The sequence below is a fragment of the Chamaea fasciata genome, unplaced genomic scaffold (assembly GCF_029207755.1).
Source record: "Chamaea fasciata isolate MVZ Bird 193981 ecotype frontalis unplaced genomic scaffold, bChaFas1.0.hap1 SCAF_7, whole genome shotgun sequence".
NCBI lineage: Eukaryota > Metazoa > Chordata > Aves > Passeriformes > Sylviidae > Chamaea > Chamaea fasciata.
This window is the reverse complement of record NW_027094092.1, coordinates 39,340,420-39,362,172: the sequence shown is the minus strand read 5'-3', so window position 1 is coordinate 39,362,172 and position 21,753 is coordinate 39,340,420. Positions and strand designations below refer to the sequence as shown.

Sequence of the window (21,753 nt, the reverse complement as noted above, 5' to 3'; positions counted from 1 at the left end):
TGGAACTTCTGCAGGAACCTCCAGGTTACAATACCTGAACCAGCAGCAGCACTACCTTTCCATTCAGCTAGGGAGCAATGTAAACTCTAGGCATTCCCTTTGCATAGAAGCTATTACAGACACACAGTACCTTAGCAAAACTCTGCATTCTCAATAATGCCAGTTCTGAAGACTCTTTAAGGTAACAAAATACTCAAAACACCATGTGGAAGACTCATTTAAAGAGCTTGATATACCAAACAAATTTTGGAGAAAAATGACTGGGAAAAGCAGGAACAGAACACAGCAAATGTAACCAAATGATATCAAGTAGTACATTTATTTCATATAGTAAGTCAGGTTCTGACAGTGAGATGTATTAGAATATAGTCTCTGAAGGTAAAGGGTAGAAGGAAGGCCTGTTGCTCAAGATACTGAATATTTGAACAGTGCCTAGCACAATGAGGTCCTGGTCCTTAGCTGGGGCTCCTAGGTGCTCCAGCAAAACAAACACTTTAGGCTTTAGGAGATGGACTGCATAAGCAGTTTTGAAATGGCATTCCACAACATGGGCTAAGTGACACCTAAGCAGCAGACTTCACCTTTTAAGCTCTGCAAGAGAGAAACTTGGTCCAGCAGATCTTCTCCAACTCTAGTTTTAGGATTCATCCACTATCTACCCACCCCTCTGTGCACAGTTAAAGCAATGTTCATTCATCCCACTGCAATATGGTGAGCCTCAAGGAGGAAAGATCGATCCCATCTCAGTCACCACAAATAAGAGGGCGGAAAAAAGAGCAGCTGGTCTCACCCTCTTCTACTCCAATAATTGACTCTGTGTCTGGCAAGTGCAGAGACTCAACACCAAGGCTGGGCTGAGAGTTCATGGAGATGAGATTCTTACTATGCATTGTTGGTTCTTCCAGCAAACTGCTGCCCATCAGTGACTCTATTATGAAATAAAAAAGGGTAAAATTCTCATGATGCAATGACACTGCAATATAAGATACAATCCCTGCCCCACTTCAAGTCATACTGACTTCTTCCCTACACACCTACTTTATGATTCCTACTCTTTGGGCATCCAGTGCTCCAATGGATGGAAAATACTACATTTATTGTTTTGAACCTTACTACGGTGGGATCTTACGCAGGATAGGCTTTCTCTTTAAATAATTCACATTATGTAAAAACCCAGGGTGCTTGCAACAAGAAAACATAACCAAGGGAAAAAATCCACGTAAAAAACCCCAACTACATTCATATTGATTTTGGAAACAATAAATATATCTGCCCCTTGACCACCATACAAAAATACACCTTTGCCTTCTGTCCTAGAAAATGGGAGGGTAAGCAGTCCTCATCTCCAAGAGGAACAGACTTTTGTTTCTTACTGGCTTGTGGTCTCATATTATCAGGAAAAACATCTTTTGTTTGACTGTCCACTAATTTTTTTCCTGCACTTTTTCCCCAGAGTGAGTGTGCTTCCTTCTTTACCTGGCTGTTCTCGCTCCCTGCTGCCAGCTGTTCCAATTCGGGAGTGGTGTTTCCTCATATGCACATTTCTGCTACCACTCTGGGAAAATGTCTTCCCACAAATTTGGCACTGATGGGGCTTCACTCCTTGGAGTCAAAGGGGGAAGAAATATCCCAAGAATTATCAAACTGGGAGAAGAAACCTCATCAACTAAGAAACTAGTAACAGTTTTGAAATGGCTGTTAACACCACTGGTGCTAATTTATCAGTAGAAACCAAATGAGAAGAATTCCCGTCTCCTGGAGGGCCATAAGCTTCTAGAACAGAAGTAGTTTAGATATCAGTAATGGCAAACTCAAGTCTGTTGGAAAACTCAAGTCTGAAGAGTAACAAGGTTTTCAAGTCAGATTGATAAGAGGAAACAAGTTATTTGAAATCGTTTACTCATTGATACGGAAATACTTGATGTCCCACACATAGAATAAAATGACCAGAGGCAAGGAAGCTGTCTCCTGCCATCACACAATGAATTGCAGCATCTGGTTTATGTTACGGAGCAGAGACTTGAGGATGACTTGTCACTGTGAAAGGATTTCCATTTTACAGAGCAATTCATTGTTTTCACAATACAAGCATGCTGTCCATACTTCTTGGCTCAATGGCATGGAAGACAAGGAGACAGGACAGAAAAAGCATGGAGAATTCAATCCCAAATGTTATTACCTCAATAAAATCTCCTATTCCCCAAACATACCATTTTCATTGTGTGCTGATGATATATTTAAGATAGATCAATCAAAACAGAGGGCAGAAGCTTTGAAACACTTGTGAAATACATTTCCACCTAAACCTTTGTCCAATTACAAGTATGTGGTAGGAAAAAATAAAGGAAAACTGTACCAATGGCAGAAACCCACTTGCAAGAGATTTCAGATTCAAATGGCTGTGGTTAACATACAGAGATGCTAGAGTCTCCTTCAAATAACCAAATGGCAGCTATGGAAAAGATAGTCAACTTCATGACATTTTAGAAACAAATTTAAAAAAAAAAATTTAAAATGTAATTTGAATTTAGAAATAGAAACAACCTAAAAGATTAAAGTGTACAGGCTACAGGCACCACAAAAGGGAAGTCAAAAAACACTATGACCAGAAATTCTGTAGAAACCAGGGTTTTTCTTAAGGAACTCAAATCAAAGTCCTACAATAAAGGCATTTTTTCAGACAGATCACAGAATGTCAGATGAAGACTCTTACCTGAGTGGACAACCAAATGTTTCCGAAGACTGGAGTATTCAGCAAAGGAGCGACCACATCCCTGTGCCTGACACAGAAAGGGTTTTTCCCCTACAAGGGAAAAGTAAGTTCTTAAGATTTTGGGATCACAGCTTAATCTGATTGCCCAAGTCCCTGAGAACAGCCTGGACATCTCTACTCCATTCTCCCATTTGGCCTTATGTATATCAGAGTTCCATGGAAATTACACATCCTTGATAAGCTTCCTAAGGCTTTTACAGCATTCTCTTTACCAGAGGAAACAGTGGCATTATTTTAAAATATTCTTAGACCATCATTCACTAAAAGTGAAGCAAGAGACCACTCTTTCTAGATAATCTTCCAAGTATATAAATAATAATAGAATAATATAAAACTACTTGATCTATGATGTATCTTCAATGCAGTTCTCAACAACCACCTCTCTGTTCCACACACTCATAGGGTCCTGCTCCCTTTCTGCCTCTCAGTGCCAAAAATCCCATTAACTGTATTTCCCTCCATATCAGATTCTATACCTTATTTCAGATCAGGCTGAACTTGCCAAAATCCTCTGAGAGATGTGTCAGTCATTTATATCTATGTGTGGAGGAACTGTAATTCAAGGCACAAATTGTTCTCATGGGCTGAAATCTATATCACAGCTATTTTTGATTTATTTGAATTCTGATAAATTGGGAGGTTACTACATTAATGCAGTGCAATAAAATTAATCTATTTTGAACACTCTCTTAATAAAGCCAGACATAACTTTTGCCTGCAACATCCCACAAAAGAACTCAAAATACTATGTTTAACACTATGATTTCAAGATTTTAACTGGACCCCTGCACAAGAGTAATAGCAAGATCACAGGAGATTATGCAAGCTATTTTAACATTTTATTATATGACATATAAGTAGTTCTTTCAGAGTAAACTTGTTTTTAAAGGTGTTTCTACTGTGGCTTTGCCTTCAGAAGTCTTCTCCCTACAGCTCATTTACTAGCCTCTTATCTACAATAGCATTTGACAGCTGTGAGCAAAAAGGAACAACACAGCATGTTCCAATTGATATTCCAAAGCTGAAATACACAGCAGAGTCTCAAACACTGACTGTACTTTCTGGCTTGGTATAAATCTGTGAAAGTTTAGGAAAACTACCATTGACCTAAATAACAGTACACAGTTCTATCTCTAGGACACCCTAGGGCTATTTACACCTCCAATTTCATAACACCTTTGGTCTGATCAAATGCTTAATTCCACATTTTCCATTTGCAGCTTAGAAAGTTTCTAACTTACTCCTCCAGAAGCTACTACTCTGTTGGTTACAGAATGCTCACTTATCAGGGAGGATTGTGCATGTATCAGCTGGGCCTATTAACTTAATCTGCACCTTAGCTGGGAGCTGTAAGTGCAAAAGAAAACTGCAAAAAATATAGCTGCTGTTACTACACACTCAAAATTTTATTATTGGTATGTACAATTTTTAACTACATCCCAACATCTGCCCCCAAACCATGTGTTCTAGCTAGACTGCACATACTTTAAAATAGCAGCCTTTTCCCATGTGCATCCACAGACCACACACCATACGGTTGTGTTTAAGTAAGGCAGGAGGCACAAACAGCTGCTGCCGACCCACATAACCTGTCATTTCATTTTACCTGGGAGGCCTTGTTCTCTCACACTTGTCAAGGTTATTTTGAAATGTTCCCCAACTGTAATACAATGCTTCCAAGGCCATCAGGGAATCTGTAGCAATATTCTGAGGAGCTTGAACAGGCCATTTTTTTGAGTGTTGTGATAACCCTGAGGCTTAAAAAACTAAACAAACAAAATCACCAAAATATTCACTATGAACTTCACTGATCATTAATTAAATTGTTGGTCACTATTAAATTGCTGGTCATTTCAGCAGTAACTTTTGTGCCTCTCTAACTTTCTAGTACAAAAACATCTAAAGCACTTTGGCTGTTATACCAACTTCTAAAAATACTGACAGGGCAGGATCATATTCTCCAGAGGAGCCATCACAAACCAACCATGTATAAAATACAGCACTTTGAAATAAAGATTCTTGTTTTATTTACTATAAAAAGCTGAGCATGAATTGAAAGTATACAGGCTCCAGCATACAGTAACATCCCAAATTAGCATTGGCACAAACAGAGCAGTTTGCACACCACAATGCTGTCTTCTAATTAATGCTTTTTTCTACTTTTCTTTGCTACTGTATTTTTGCAACTCATTCCACTGCATTCCTCATTTCCCTGTATGTCCCAAATGTACTCATTCATCAAGCAGCATAGGTAACACAAGCTAGTCAGTCAGGCAGATGTCAGTACAACTCCTACTATCTAAGCAGTTGAACCTTTCAGGAATTTCAAATAACCTCTTTACAAAACACAATTTCAGAAGTCATGTTCACTAACTATTCCCTTGATAACAGTCTAGTTTCACACACCCCTCCCTCCATCACACAGCTGAAAGGGTATCTTCAGAGTATGCATCTGAACAGAATACAGCATCACCACATACTATTTGAAAGGCAAAGCCTGTGTGAAACTATACAGGACAGTAAAAGAGATTAGCACTTGATTTATCTGACCTACAGATCAATGGGAATTGACAGAAAAGGGACATTAATGGAGGGCAGAAGTAAACAACATAATACTTTCAATAGTTTGAGGACAGAGGAGGAAGTGGTTTATTCCTCAGGAAAGACCCCACCTCAGCAGACCACAAATAGGTGAGGTCTAAAACACACCAGTGTGAATTCGTAGGTGGTTCTTCAGATTTCCAGCTGTTGTGAACTGTTTACCACAGCCCAGTTCTGTGCACACAAAGGGTTTTTCACCATTGTGAGTTCTCATGTGCACCTTCAGCCTTTGCAAGACGTAGAAACTTTTTCCACAACCTTCTGCTGGGCAGGTGAAGGAGCGGTCGTTCCTGGAAAGCAACAAAAAGCTGTTTCATTACCAGCTACTGCAACACATTTTTTTCATGAACGCTTGACTTCTTTCTTTTATTAAATATGAGTCCCTGTGAAAATACAAAAATTCTAAACCAAACATAACAAGGACCTGCAAAATTATCTAAATCTAATCCAAGTTCTTTAGCATAATTGACTTAAAGCACTCAAGAGACCTAATATTTATAAGAATAATGCCAGGTTTTCACAGCTTGTCAATGTCAAAACCTAACAAATTATCTCAAATACAGACTGCATTTTTACAAGGTCATAATAACAAACCGCTTCATTCTTCTCACCGGTGTGTTTTCAGATGATACTTGAAGTGAGCTGGCCATACAAATGTCCGATCACAGCCCTCAACTGTGCACTTCAGCTTCCTTTCCACACGAGATAAATGAGGAATGGGGCTTGAATCTTTTGGCTGCCCATCTCCTGTGCAAAGATGAACATTTTCACCTGGAAATTAAAAATAAAGCCCATCGAAATCTAAAAAATATACAGATTACTATAATGTGTCAAATTTAATAGAAAAAACAGCATCATATATGATACAGGACTGCAAGTCAGGTATGTGTCTGGCTACTAACTGTTTAGCAAGTCCTACATGCTGCTGCCTAGCCTGTAACAGAGATGAGACACAGACTTGCAAACCTTACCTGGCCCATAAACTATTCCCAACAATCTATCTGGATCTGGCAGATCAACTGTTACCAGATTAGGCTTATCACAAAAAGAATAGAAAGCCAATGCACCAGAAATTGTAAAAATGGTCTGTATATCAATACCAAACAACCAATTTCAACTATCAACCAACTATCACCTATTAGCTAAGCTGTTTTGAAAAACACCTTAGCTAAAGTAAGAGATACTGCATTTGATTGCAATAATTTATTAAAATAATTAAGTCAGAAAGCATGTGACTAAATCTAATTATGTATTCTGCAGAAAACTGATCTCCAAACTCACTGAAGCTAAAAAGAAAGCATAATTTACAGTACGTATTAAAAATACGCTCTTAAAAGTGAAAATGAGAGTTGAAAAAGAAGCAGCTGCAGTCAGAAAGAAGATATTCTTTACATGTACCAGAGAACTAGTAGGCTACAATGAACAGATGGTTCCACTAGAGTTGATTCCCCAAGAAAAAATGCAAAGCCTATTTATACTAAAGAAAAAAGGCGTAATTGTCCTGTATAATTCTGTCACTGATGATTTGAAGATGTCATAACTGATTCAAGGCAAGAGAGAATTAAAGAGAGGAAGAAACAATGTGGAACTAGGGGCCTTGTATGGAACATTCAACTTTTGAGACACAATCTGTGGATCTCCTACCATTATTGCTTGCTTTGGCATTCTTTGCGAGCTGTGCCCGAGTGGCAGCAATTAAACTGTCATGGGCCAATTCTTGCACTCGTAGGAACCATGGGGTGCTGCTGTCTGTGCTATCATGAGAGAGAAAGTCATTGCCAGAATCTTCTGCTTCATCTTGAACAAACACCAAGTGCTCTGCGGGAGACCCCAGCCCTAGAAAAGAAGACAAACTTGTGAAACAATAATGGAACAGAGGGAAATTTCTTTTGCTTCTCAGAGATTAGTGTTCATAGCATGGATGAAATAGCTGCCCTGAAAAAGTCTCCACTGACCTCTATGTTGTAGAAAGATGTTGATGACTAAATGCTCCTAAAATATCCAATAATGCCAGCAAATTTCATGATCTTTCCTCTTCATAAGCAGCAGGGACAGAGTTGTACTTGTATCTCCTGCACTCTACTGAGACATATCCAGCCAGATGACAAACAGAAGGACAATTACCTGCTCTTGTTAGGTTGAGAAGAATGAATGAAGTGCTGTCGCTGGGCTGGAGGTCTTGCAATAAACTAGAAGTTTCTGGAGTTGACAGAAGTTCAGATGGTTTCTGCACATTCTGTGCCCTTGTTTCCTCTCCATCAGGGCCTACATTTACCTGGAGACTTCTCAAGACAGCAGATGAAGAAACATCTTTGGAAGAATTAGTGTGACTTGGAGAAGTGAGATCTCTTTCATCATCTAATGAGGAAAGTGAAACCAGAGTAAATAAAAGCATAAATACACTATGACTAAAAGACACCTATGAAATTATTTTTCTAGGAAAAGACCCCAAAACTTCAGAGAGAAGGGAGGAGGAAGTTTCTAACTAGTCAGACATCACTATTAAATGAGACAATTCAGTCACTCTGCTGAACTTGTTTCTCTATCCCTGGAATGTCTTATCAGCAAGAGACAGTGGGGACAGAGTGGTGAAGTAAAGGCAGCTATATGAAGGACAGGATCACAAAGATCTGCCACAGAGATTTTACCTGGCAACATGAGTCTGTTGCATTCTGAGGTCTCAGTAACAGGAAGCAGAGAGAGACAGGTGATGTCTTTTGGTTCTGATTCCACCAGTCCTTGTCCCAGTGGAATAGAAGTATTTTGAACAAACTGAACCAGCAGCTGAAGAAACATCAAGAGCAAGAGCAGCACAAATCATTTAAAAAGGTACTAAATCCAGTCAATCCAGTAGTCCCTACTGTCTTGTAGGAGACATTGAATTTAATACCATGAATACACACAGATATAAATGAAAACTTTTCCATTTACATTAATACAAGAAAAGAATTGTTTGTTATCTCTGAAATACCTATAAACTTCTAATTTCTTTAGCATATAATAAACAGCTCTGAATCATTGCAGAGTAAGTCTAATTAGGCTGTATTTTTTTTTTTTATTAATACTTTACTACTTGATATTTTACTATTGTCCAACATTTCAAATAAATGTTTCCCATGCTCAGCCTTTGGTACAGGTATTTTTTAAAATAATTGTCTTTAAATACTTAAAGTTGGCCTTTTCTAAATTAAAAAGGCAATCAGAAGACTAGTTACAAAGATATCTATCATATGGCTATTCAAAATAAGCAGAAAACAATCAGAGAAACAAGGCTGGGATGACAAGGGAGACACAGACAGCCTTACCCACCCAAATCAGCTACTCCTAAAACCATCAAAGATGGACAATCAACCCACCCACTAAGGGGATTAACAGAAGAAACCCTCTCCAAAATACTACACAAAACAAGAGGGACTATTGCATAAACAGGTATAGGACTCAAACTGAGATGCATTCCCTGGGGAGAAATTTGGGACTGGTGAAAAGACTTGGGGAGATTTGTACAGGACTTATTAGGCGTCGTTTAACGGGAAGGATCAAGATGGATCAGGGCAGAACAAACACAAGAAAATGAAGAGGGAAGGATAAAAAGGGCCCATTGCATATAAGCAGGAAGTTGGTCAATTCAGTTGTCTGGCACAGCATAACTCTTACACTCCATCCTGTTGTCTTATTAAACTCCATTCTTACCTACTTCCTGTGTGGTCCTGCTCTCTACACTGCATCTCTAGTGGCACACACTCGTTTCTAGTGTGTGTCATATGCTAATGAACTCCAAGCCAGCCTAGTTAGCAAGTGAAATGAGAAGTGTGGAGATAGATCCCAAAGAAATCCATGAAAGTTTTCCTTAGGCAGCAACCCTTGAACACAGAATCAGGTACTTTGTGCTGCCTGTGTTTATGAGGGTAAAGCTACAAGCACTCAGCCTGTGTTCATATGTTTGGTACCAGTCACATCTGTAAAGTGTGTGCACACATATGTTTTCAAACAGGTACTGAACCTCACCAGTTGGCTGGATCTAATATCAGAATTAGAGAGCTGTCCTCGTGTTTCTTGATGAGCCCAGGAGATGAGAGGTCATTCAGCCCAGCAGATTTTGCCATCCCTAACATCAGTCAGCTCTGGCAAAAATTACTTCCAGCTAACTCCTCAAAATCTTGAGTTATAAAAAAGGAACCTGACACTTGAACAGGAAGTCAGAGAAATTACTTTTTTCACCCCTGAAAAATCTTCCCATATTTTTAACCTAGTTCAGAGCAGCAAAGCATGTGCCTCATTTACTCATTCTGATCCTTTTACAACATCTCAAGTTTTTGTCAGAGTACCAGAGAGAATACTGGACTCCTCTTTACCTCCAAGGCAGACACAGAAATGAGACTCTCTTTTTTTCTGTTACCAATGTCACAGCACTCCATATTAAAATACTGTGATTTAACAAAGGAAGTGCTGCTGGGAGTTAGGAGATAACACACTCCAACTTTTGCAATGGACTGAACAAATTCTGTGAACTGCACAAGCTTTTATAAACAGTCTCAAATCCCTCCCCTGTAGGGATTTATACTTCAGAAAGACAGAAAGGGGCCAGTTGTAACACACCCAGACACATACTCCATGTTTCAGGGAAAATGCTGCTCAAAACCCACACATAGGATCAATTTGCTTGCCTATAGGTTCTGTCAAACAAATTAACTCCTATATGCACATTCTTTTTTTTAAACACTGAATGAAGAAACATGGAAAATAACAATACACTAAAAAGTTAAACCTCAAGTTCCTTATCTCTAGGAAACTTCTTGACAAAGATCCTGCATTCTGCTGATTCTGCTGCTGTCTAGCAAACAACTGTAGGTAGCAAACATCTTTTATCTTTGGCATTTAGAAGGAAATTGTACAAGATATTTATTCAAATCTACTACCCTCATTGTGACACATTTTAGCATGCAGTCACACAGAGCCCTGATGGAGTTGTCTGTGCAGTGAGATAGTTCATTAGTGTCAAAAAAACCAGACTAAAAAATCCTGATGTGCCCATTTTATATTTGTGATTAAAACCCAATAGTCACATATAATTTGATTATTTTGTATGTTGTGATTGTCTTAGTACTTCCTTTTCAGAACTATTGGCATCTAATTCCAAATTATTCCTGTGGCAGACACCAGTCTTTTTAAGCCTCTCTTACATCAAGAGAAAGTCTGTTAAATCAAAGAAACTGTAAAGAAAACTTAGTATTTTCTGCTCTGATTTCTCTATGGTCATTTCCTCTCACAAAAACACTAGAAAGACTGATGCTTTCTCAAACACTCTTATCTCAAAGAGCTGCTGCTGTAGGAACCCTGAAGCTTTAACAGCCCTGTCTGGTCTCCTCTGGGACACCCACCCAAGCTCTCTCTCCCTAGGGGCTCCTCTTAAGCTCAGCCTGGGCCAGTCATTCCCTTCCTGAGTTAAGCTGTAGGTTTACCTGTCTCAAGCCCTGTCTACTGGACGAACCTCAGATTTTTACTGCATCGGTGTCTCCAGCCCCATCTTCTGCTGCTCCTACCTGGACTCTGGATAGACTCTGGACCTGGCTCATCACTTTGCCTTATCCAGGGCTGAGGGTTGTGGATTGCAGCACCTGTCTGTCTCTGTCTTCCATGCTCAGGTGCTGCAGTGTTGTGGCCTGGTCTGTGGGGGCACTGCCTGAGCTGGGATCACCCTTGACCCTCCCTTAGGAGCAGCCTGTCATCACTGACAATTACGAAGCTACAAATTAAGTCCTGAAGTCATTCAGATGGCAATGTGCCATTTGAACTAGGCCACAAGCCAGATGGCAGTTGGAAAGGTTAGAATTGTTTCATCTTAGATACAAGATTATCCAGAGGACCTAGCTAGAAGATGGAACTATTTTTATGTTGTCAAAAAAATACACAGGCAATAAGAGATGGTCCCTCCCCCAGGGCCATGCATTCTAATTTAGGATTTAAAAAATAGGAGAAAGAGAAGTAAAAAGAGAGTTAGGAATAATGAGCAAGGCAACCAGAAGAAAGATGTAGGGACTGAAAACTGTGAGCACTAAGATAGATGCAAATTATTGGGTTGTCTTTCATGTTGATGAGCCCTACTGCTTCTCTACTCCACCATGAAACACTTGTTTCATGGACTTCTCTATTTTTATACAAAAAGGCCTAAATGAAACTTGCCTCCTACAAGAAGAAAGCTTTGCTTTAAACCTTCCACTTCAACATAGCAATGTTAAGCCACTAGGGAAAAGCAAAATGCAGCTACCACAAACAGGTGCTCAGAAGAAAAAAGTTCCTTTTAATTTGCTTTGGTAAGTAATGACAAACTAGTACAGACAATTATGAGAGGGCAAAAAAAGCAGAAGGAAACAAACGGACATGAATCATGCTCATTATTAAAATGTGGAAGAAAAAAAACCCCAACCCTTCACATAAACTAAAGCAAACCAATCATCAACTCAAACAATTCAGACAAAATAAAAAGTTTTCATGTTAGTTTTATCTTGATGGATTTTTCCTAAACCTTCTTGTTCAAAATTATTGAATACCTTTGTGGAAAACTACAGCAACTGGAATACAGGAAAGAACTCACTACAAACATTGCGTCATGCTTTCTTATGCTTCTCACAAAATGGTTTTGCAGCTGAAGGTAAATAAGAAATTATAAGGGTATCTGGTAATTGGCTATTCAGCATAGAAATATAGGAACAGGACAGGTGATAAATTAAATACACAGATATACAAACACTAACTCTGCCAAACTGCAGATAAGTGATAATAAAAATACCCAAAACTCCTGGGACACTGATGGATGGGCTGGTACAGGAATAACTTGAGTGAAGTTGAAAAAAATGAAACCAGAAACTTTGTAAGGAATAGGAACAATGTTATCTTGGGTTACCAGAAACCATCTCATCTGCAGGAGCAAACTTCTTACGGGATATGGGGGAAATTCTGGGACTGGATAAAACATATTAAGATATCTTTAGTGAAGATTGTGGGACTGTGAAAAACTTATGGATGTTTATGGGAAGGACCAACGGCAAGGAAAGGGAGTGATCAAGGTAGATAGGGGAGAAACAACTACTGGGAACAGAAAGGGGATGGGGGATTATACTGATTGACCACAGTAACAGGCTGCAGGCTGATGCTCTGCATCACCACTGGGGTCTATCTCATCCTCTCTAATCCTTTCTGCTCCTAAATGGTTTCTGATTTCATTTGATTAAATTCACTTTGGCAGAGCCTGTGAAATAGAGAAAACCACAATCTGGAAACCCAAGATCCTGGCCAGAGGCTGAACTAAAAAGCCCAAGGCCAGGAGATGGATACTGGAGGGACTCAAGATTTGGCAAAGAGTGGACAGATGCATGACCACAAGTATGTACATCAGCCAAGAGAGGACATGTGTGACATGCTAGGATATGCTAGCAAATTTCAAGCCTTTTTACCTGATAGGCAGGGACAGGATTAGGCCATTTGTGTTTGAGTGGGCTGGTAAAAGCCCTATCTTGCCACACAGCCATGATGTCTTTACTGTCTGTGTGTGCACAGGCATATTTTGGCCGTTCAGACCCAGGTGCACTTTAGTGTGTACCTGGGAATAGTCCAGTGGTCTCATGTCTGAAAGACCAGGAACGCAGGAACCTGATGATACAGTTGGACAGATCCCATAACCAAATAACATCTGGCATCACAAACAGGCCCCAGATGGGCTGTAAATATTCCTGAGATGGTGACTGTAGAATCCCTACATAGGGAGGAGACTGATCCACTATGACCAAAGTGCTAGAATTTGTAAGTAAAGCAGGTAGGTCATCTTGGGACACCAGAATAGGAATAGTTAGGGAAATTGAATGTACAGAATATTAACAGAATACCAAAGGAACAGTAAGAGGTGTGAGGTGGCTTTACTCTATAGCTAAGACATCCCTTGGAATTTGAAATAAATTTTAATATTGCAAAAGGACATCCTTGACTTAAGAAATTCAAACTTTATGGGACAGACATGAATCATACAGAGAGAATCTATAATCCTTGGAGGGCAAAGTTCAGCCGCATCTTGATAGAAAGAATTTTATTTTTGCTCTGTCATATCACCTTCTTGAATATACCCTCCTTTAACTACTTCTGCTGAAATGCCACATAACTGAAAATTCTCAAAATAATGCAGACAGTGAATGTATTAAAAAATGTAAAATATTTCTTGGCTGTTGTCACTGAGGAAATACTTGTTATCCCTGCTGGTCAACAAGAAATGATTGGACAGGATGATCTCTGGGTCTACCGCTGCAAGCAATGCAGAATGCCTGTGTTACCAAGAGACTTGGATAATGTCCCTGACCTGAGAGGGAAAAAAAAACAAACCCACAACAAACAACAACCAAGAAACTGTTTAAAGAACTGAGAATCTCTACTAGAAATTCTTAACAAACAAAAAACCAAAAACAACAACAACAAACCCAACCAAGCATACAACCCAACAAAACAACCAAACCAGAAACAAGTGATGATATGGCCACCTGGGATGGATTGTCTTAAGTTTGTGTCCCATAACAGATGATTCAAAAGCCAAGAGGTGTCAGGCACCTGCTTTGGCCGAAGTAGGGATTGTTGGGAGGGGCAGGGTAAGAAGGTTCTCCAGAACCTCAGATCTATCCTCCCACTAGACAGCTGGAGAGCTAGACTAGATTCCCAGAGCAGCAGGGACCATGTCTTTAATCAAAACCACTCCTGTTCTAAATTTAACCAGTGAACCACAACAAAATAAAGAGGTCAAAAGAAAATTTAGTGGAGGGGGAGGAGAAAGGAGGGGCGGGAGCTGAAGGGTGTGCAGGGCAGAAGGCTTGTTACCTAGAAACTGAGATGTCCTCCTACCATACAGCCTCTGGGGAACTAATTAAATCGCAAGTGTCTCTCCTTGTGAGGCACTGAGGAGGAGAGAAAAGAGAGGCTAAAATACCTCTCTTCATTCCCTTTTCAATAACTAATCCAATTTACAGAACAGAGTTGTAATTCATTTGATTGTGCTAAGAGTTACCCCAAGAGCAGAAAGCACCCTGCACCAGACCAGTGTGGTAGAGGTGACTCGAAATACTTGCAAGTGTAATAAATCACCTTGAAGCCTTAAAGCATGCAAAATGCAAATCTTGGCAGTTCCCTGACGAATGATAGTTACATAGCTTTGGGAGCAGGGAGTCCAGAAGAAAAAGTAGATCCATCTGTCCATACAACTGTCTCCAAGCAACTTTGTAACTCTCTATGAAAGAGGGATTCACCTCTACTCAAGCATTAAATATTTAATGGTATGTTGGTGGCTTCTTTAGGGATAAAACCAGTAGCAAAAAAAGAAGTCCATGCAATAGAGACAGTGCTTTGATTGTTATCTAGATGTTACAGAAATACAGCTAACTCTTAATTAATACATTTCTCACATGGTAGGTATATGAAAAAAAACATCTGTGGCCATAAGAATTGTGGTGCCATGGTTCACTAGAGGATATAAAATCATTATTTACTTTCAGAGACATTTGAACTGCTATTTGGGAAAAGTGTAAAAAGGGTATCTACTAGTTTCACATCAAATGAATAGAAAATAGTACTAACCACTCAAGTTTCATAATCAGAACTAGAAAAAGAGGGTGGAAATATATACATGGAAATGAATCAAAACTTTTAGTATAAAATAGCCTCAATCAAGATTGAGGAACACGGTTTAGAAGACAGCATTTACAGAAAGGATGCCCTCTGCAACAACCACTGTCAACTTTTTTAGGTACCAGGCCACAGAGAATATACAGCCAACTCTTAATATGGGCTTGCTGGGAAGGAAATGCAACTCTGTCATGAGGAAATAGGACTATTATGTAAACAAGCCTAATTAACAAATACCTTACTCAGGTTGAGAAGAGACAAGGCCCAGTTACAGCTCCTATATGAGGAATGAGCAATGAGTATTCCAACTGCCCTGGTCCTTGGCTGCCAGAAATAACCTAAGGGAACTCACCCATCCACAGACAAAAGTAACAAAGTCCTCCCACCTTATTATTCAGAACTCAGAAAAAAATTGATAGAATGTAGGAGATATTAATGACAAGGCAAGAGAGAGGAATTCTTTGCAGATCATGCTGAGACTACTCTGAGCTGCTACAGATTTGCAGCTTCTTTTCCTGAATAGTGTGATGGAAGGGTTTTGGCTGCTCTGTTAAGAAACAAATGCCTCAAACACGCCACAGGGGCTGTAATGAATTACCAGCATGTATTCACCATTTTTTTAGAGTACTAGTTTAAGATACACGTTGCATTGCCTGCAGGCATAGAAACAAGACTCAACAAAAACCATGCAATTAAGTCTTGCAAACTTCCCCAAAAGGTATTTCATAGCTGTACTATGTCCTGTGCTCTAGGACTTTAGCCATTTGCAGAGGTCAAGTGGAGAACCAGGAAAAGCAAGGACACCAAGTGATACAATCCCTGCCTCTCTGAGTGGGGAAATGCACAGAGAGCTAGCTAATAGCCATTCAACCTGAAAAATAAGGCAAGAAATCGGAGAGGCAGCAGCTGGTGGTGGTGTTGAATGTAACAAATTGCAGATACTTGTATCTAGCACATTACAGGTAAGAGTAACAAAACCCAGAACTCCTCAGAAGCTGATTAGTGCGACACTGGTAGAGTGACATCTTGTAAAAGTTCAACCAGAAATTTTAACTGGTAAGAAAACAAAGTTATTATGGCTTATCAGAATGGGTCTCATAGGACAGACCAAATTTACTATCCAGTATAACAAGGACAGCAGGATGTGTTAAGCTTATTATGCTATGTTTAGGGGGAGGATCAAAGGAGGAATCAAGGTGGATAAATGAAGAACCAGGAGTAGGGGGGAGAGAAGAGACTCCAATCATATGTTTGCTGGCTGCTAGTCAGTACACTGCTGTGCCTGATCACTGCAGTCCCTCCTATCTAATTACCAAAGACATTCCTAAATATTCTACCCACAAGTGAGTCCACTGCTAGTGAGCTTCTAGTTGACTAATGCAAGTAGGAGGCTACCAAAGTCTGGAAAAAAAAACCCCAAAACGCATTCCAGCCAGAAAAAGACTAAAAGCCCCGGGTCTGGCCAGAAGGAAGGACTGTAGGACTGGCAGAGACATGTGGATGTGAGTATGCATGAGAACTGAGTGATGAGGGTACAGCTACAGCCCACTAAGCAAACATTCGTTGTTCATGCTTCACCTGTGCATGTGATAATGTGTATGTTCATGCTTCCCCTGTGTTTGTGGCCAGCTGTGCATGCACAAAGGTCCCTGCAATTCATGCCCAGCTGTGCTACCAGCTGAACCTGGAACAGTCCAGCAGCCTCACACCCAGCAACTGGGATCCCCTGTGTGCTGCTGCCTACCACTTTTGCCAACTGCTTAATTGAAACAGGAGTACTTTGAAAAACAGGACTGGCTGATGCTGATAGAATAATTCAGATTGTCCCAAACCAAGTAAAGTCAATTTGGTTTGCAGGAAAGAAATAGTCAATTCGTTAAATTTATTTTATTCTTGTAAAAAAAGAGTGCTGTGATAGTGAGGAAAAAATGTAACCTGAGAACAGGCAAGAATATTGGCTGATACTTGAAAGGAGGTGAAATAATATTTTTCTAATATTTTGCCATTCAAATCAAAGCATGGAAGCATTAGAAGATGTCACTGAGAACACTTGGAAAATTAGTATGTAAGCAGCAATCTGAGTAAACTCACTGAACTCTTAAGTGTTGCCCATAAACGTTCCTGGGAACCAAACTCAGTTCATAATTGCTCACCTCAGGTTTGGATTCTAACTCATCCGATAACATTGATTCAAGTGTCCAACTCCTGCAGCTGTTCTCAGCAAGGCACAGATTTTTTTTATTTCTTTTTTTTTTTTTTTTTAATTTCTTTTTTTTTTTTTTTTTTTTTTTTAGTTCAGAGAGAACAACACTCCCTGATTATTTTCATATTTTCCTAAGTGCAAACCAGAGTGGTGGTCCTTCTGCAAGAAGCTCTGTTGCGGAAATAATTAATTTAACCTAAAACAACAAAAAAGGAAACAAAGAAAGAGGAACTGAAAAACAAGAGCAAAGCAAAAAGAAGCGAACATGTGTTGATGCAACTGTAAAATATACTTTGAGGTATCAGTAAAGCTCATTTACTGAGGTGCCTGGATTTCTGTTTTCACTGAATCAACAAAATAGCCTTTAAAATTAATTTCATGGTGTTAGGATGCTATTTACCACATTTTCTTTGCAATCACTAATTTTCAATGGCAAATTGCCTTGTTTGTTCTGGAAACTTATGGGATCAACTGCAAATCACATAAAGCATGCAAGACATGAGGAAGCTAAATTCCCAGCCCTCAACACAGTGGAATTATCCAAATTATTGATAAAAGGGAGCCATATACAAACAACCTGTCAGCAGGAAACATCAGTTCTTCCTGTCAGTCAGGATATTTCACAGAATCAGAATTTTAATTTCTTGATGAGCCCAGATAAATAGAACTTATTTCACAAATACCTATATGATGTTTGTGCTCAAAGGGGAACACGAGGACAAGCTTTTCTTGCCTGCTGGGAAAACACTCAGACACTGATGACGGGAGAAAAATGTGAACTACATACAGCTCTTTCCCCTTTCCAACACAACTACCAATCTACCGACTATGTTAAAAAATAACGAGAATACTGGATCAGCTAAAAAGAGAACCTAAAAGCCTTCCTCTCACACTCCCGGCAGCAGCACTGCAGCGCGGTGCTTCACTTGCCGCGAAGAGGCAAGACACCACACACAGCGAGCGCAGAGTAACCCAGTCCGCCGCAGGCAGCGAGCCCGAGCCCGGGCCCGGCGAGACTCCCACGTCCACCCGCTGTCCCTGTCAGCCCGCACCCGGCAGGACGGGCCCCGAGTGACCCGCGAGGACAAGAGCCGGCGCTGCCAGGCCCGGCTGCCCGCGCTGCAGCCGGGAGGAGCCCGGCGGAGGAACGGGGGCAGGGCGGAGCGCCGAGGCCCGGCGGGGCAGGTGCCACCCGCCCCAGGGCGCGGGTCCGGCCGCAGCCGTGAGGGGCGGCCCCGGCAGCGGGGACGGGAAGGACAGCAAGGCCGGGGCGTCCCCCCGCGCTCCGCGGCTCGCTGGGCTCTCGCACCCCACGGGCGTCGGCAAATCCCGCCGGAGCGGCCGGGCCACCCCCCACCACCCGCCTTACCGGCATCTCCGCCGCCCGGACGTGACGGGCCGGGCCGGAAATACCGCGCGGGCTCGGGGCGAGCGCGGGGCGGGGCGACGCTGCCGCCTGCCACCGTCTGGTTCCATCGCCCCCAGAAAGAGAACAGCCCCGTGCTTGGGCTTTTCCCCGGTCCCATCGGGATCGTTACCAAGCCTGCAGTCTTTAGCTGCAGCCTGATTCCTCTTCAAGTAACCTTTTTTATATGGATTGTTACCGTACAGGAGAACACTTATACCGGAACCGTATGGAAACGTTCAATCTGCTGAGCTCCTCTTTTTTTTTTTTCCACATAAATCAACAGGGAACACATTATCCCGGTTTGTTACAGCAAATGTGGAAACACCGGTTTCCTACTAATACTTTGTTTCTGTTTCTGCTTTGCTCTGACTTACTGCTCTCTCTGTTCCTGCAGCGGGTGATGGAAAACTCCAGGAATTCACAGTAGCTCACTAATAACATATACCAAGTTAGTAATTCCAGAGACATACATGTCTTGGTAATATACCTAAAAAACCATGAAAAGACTGAGTAATTTAAAAAACTTGCACTTTGGTTTTAGTTCATTATCTGTAGGTGACCAGGACTAAGCACCTGAAGAAGTTGGCAGCCTCTGGTCTTGACATTAGCACCTGAACTAGTGACCTTCAGGTCCTGTAAACTTTAACTCGGTCATGGCTAGCCCGTAGCTTTGGAGCTGTATGTGATTCCTGACTCTCATGCCAGCACAGCTGCTTGTGGTACACTCCTGGTGCTGATAGGCAGTGAAAACCACAGTGATATGGAAGTAACCAAACAGCAGCTGTCAAGGCTGGCAAAATCAGGTTTCCTGAGGCTCCTTCGGAGCACAGCCTCTTCTGATCCACGGTGGACTGTGAAAGAACCTGTAGTAACTTCCTGGTAAATGACTGTTGTCTCCTGCCTTGAACTCCTTTGAAATGGTTTCTTTTTTCCAGCTCCTATAAGATGTGCAATATGGTTTTACTGCCTTTGAGAACATTTGAAAAATTTTATTTGCAGCATACAGATTCAGATATCTCTCTCGGCTTTAAATGTGCAGTGAGTGGCTTCATGGAGGGCAATGCATTGGAGTCATACTCACAGCTTTGTGCTTCAGCAAAAAGACTATTGACCAGCTACCTGCTGGAGCCACCTGGTAATTCCATAAAGTCTGCAAGCAAGTTAGATGCACGTCTTTTTCTGAGGTAATTATCTCATCAGCTTGCAGGCATTGCATTAATACTAACAAAAGCCTGCACTGTGAAATCAATTTTCAGTCAAGCTGAAGCACGTTTCTGTTGTACAAGGCAGGGAAAACTGATTCAACACCCAGAATCAACAGCCTCAGAGACTGGGATGCCTCAGTGCCATCCTGGCCCTGCAGATGGATTGTATCAGGGAACCTAGAAAGTCTGGCATTTATCATGTTGGACCACTCAGCCATAGTTGTGGTGGCCTGAAGCTTTAGACAAATTCGTTTATTCAAGCCTACAAAAGTGAAAGTAATAGCTCCTGAAGTCTGAATTTTTAACACAGTCCCAAAAAGCTGGAGCTCATTAAATAGGCATGTAACAGTAACAGTAAAAGACTATTTCACTGTACCATTGAGGAATATATTCAGTGCAGGTAGCTCAGTTTGCAGCTGCAGTGTAAGCTGCAGATAGAGCCCTCTGGATGGCTGGAGTTTGAGGCAAGGGGCCGTGAACTGCTGACCCTTTGACAAGCTCAGGGACCTCTGTCCCAACCAGGTGACTGGACACTCAGAGACATGGCAGCAGCCAAGGACCCCCAAACATTCCCATGCTTATACTACGAGGGTATAAAAACCTAGGGTTTCCTTTGTCCAGGGTCCCAGCTCACACTGTTAGTTAGTTATTGCACCAAACCTGATTTATTTTAAGGACTGGTACCACTGAGACTCTGCTATGGGAAACCTGGTGTGGAGATGGTAAGGAAACCTTGTCTGACTGTGTGAATATTGGGGTGTGTGGGGAGTCAGGCTCACTGAAGCTGCCCACTGGGAAGGGGTTTTGGTCTCAACTTAGGTGGTGAGAGTGTGACCGCCAGAGTAGCTCCTGGATGGTCAGACAGGAAAGTTTCCCTAGCACAGCATGCCACTGTATTGCTGATCCAATACAATCCAACACAGGCAACCATAAATGCAGAACTACTAACTTCATAAACCAACTTTTCTTGATGCTGCTTTGGTAATCCAAAGGAACTGAATCATAAAGCTTGATGCTGTTTTACATTAAGATACTCAGTAATCTTGGAAGTCCTTTGACTCATCACCAGCTCAACAATGGGAAATCATTGAGTAGATATTAAAATATGGAGACATGTAGGCGCATAAGTTCCTTTCATTTGCATCCTTCTAGGCCAGATGAGTTTGGCTGCTTCAGAGAACATGCATCTTGACTGCCTGGGGAATTTTCGGTGGAATCTGCAGTGGGAGTAGCACAGCACTTACCTGAGTTGTTTATGCTGGTCCAAATCACTTGTGCAGGTGTGTGAAGCAACACTGGTCCCTGATGAGAGAACTGGCTGGCTGGGAATTTCCTATAGTCTTACTTTCATAACATCTGCCTCTACAGGCTCCTTCTCTCCAATCAAGGAGAAATGGAAGGCACGTTTCCTTCCCCCAGGACCAAAATCAAGAAAATATAAGTGATATTCTTTTTTCACCCCTGCTGTGAGACAGCAAAAATGGCCAGTCGTGGAGTAAAGGGAGAGTGGTGGTTTTGATTTGGTTGTTGATTAATCTGGTTGTAATGCATGTCTGCTCCGTATACAGAAAGAAGAGTCTAGACTCTATTTCTATTAGCACAACTTTTATTATTTTGTGTGTACATTTCTGAACACTCAGAAATAAAGCTGTTATAGAAACTGTGTCCATTAGTCCAAGATAATGCCAGTACTTCATTTCGATACTTTTTTAAATAATAAAAATGTATGCAATTACCATCTTGTTGTTCAGCCTTTACAGCATCAGCATGTAACACACTTCTAAATTCTCTTAAAACTCTGTAAGCACAGAAGTCACCTTTACACACCTACAGTGGATGTAGGCACGGATGTTATAAAAGTGGGTGAGATTTAAGGAACTGAGAGTACTAAGATTTGGAGCACTTTCTC

At 41.1% G+C, this 21,753-nt stretch overlaps 1 protein-coding gene across 3 annotated transcripts; it reads right to left on the bottom strand.

Moving 5' to 3' along the window:
• Positions 1 to 303: 303 nt before the first annotated feature.
• ZNF410 (zinc finger protein 410) lies at positions 304 to 18,645 on the bottom strand. 3 transcript variants are annotated; one of them, XM_066188472.1, is made up of 10 exons: positions 18,601 to 18,645; positions 17,182 to 17,427; positions 8,023 to 8,158; positions 7,499 to 7,732; positions 7,019 to 7,210; positions 5,986 to 6,145; positions 5,483 to 5,664; positions 2,714 to 2,803; positions 1,477 to 1,602; positions 304 to 928 (listed from the first exon to the last, which is right to left on the bottom strand). In XM_066188472.1, exons 2-10 carry the CDS (start codon positions 17,212 to 17,214, stop codon positions 744 to 746), a joined length of 1,338 nt encoding a protein of 445 aa, XP_066044569.1. In that variant the 5' UTR covers positions 17,215 to 17,427; positions 18,601 to 18,645; the 3' UTR covers positions 304 to 743. The 3 variants fall into 3 exon arrangements, with proteins under 3 accessions (XP_066044569.1, XP_066044570.1, XP_066044571.1); XM_066188473.1 differs by lacking the exon at positions 18,601 to 18,645 and adding an exon at positions 17,915 to 18,228; XM_066188474.1 differs by lacking the exon at positions 17,182 to 17,427 and having other exon boundaries at positions 18,601 to 18,622.
• Positions 18,646 to 21,753: the final 3,108 nt, after the last annotated feature.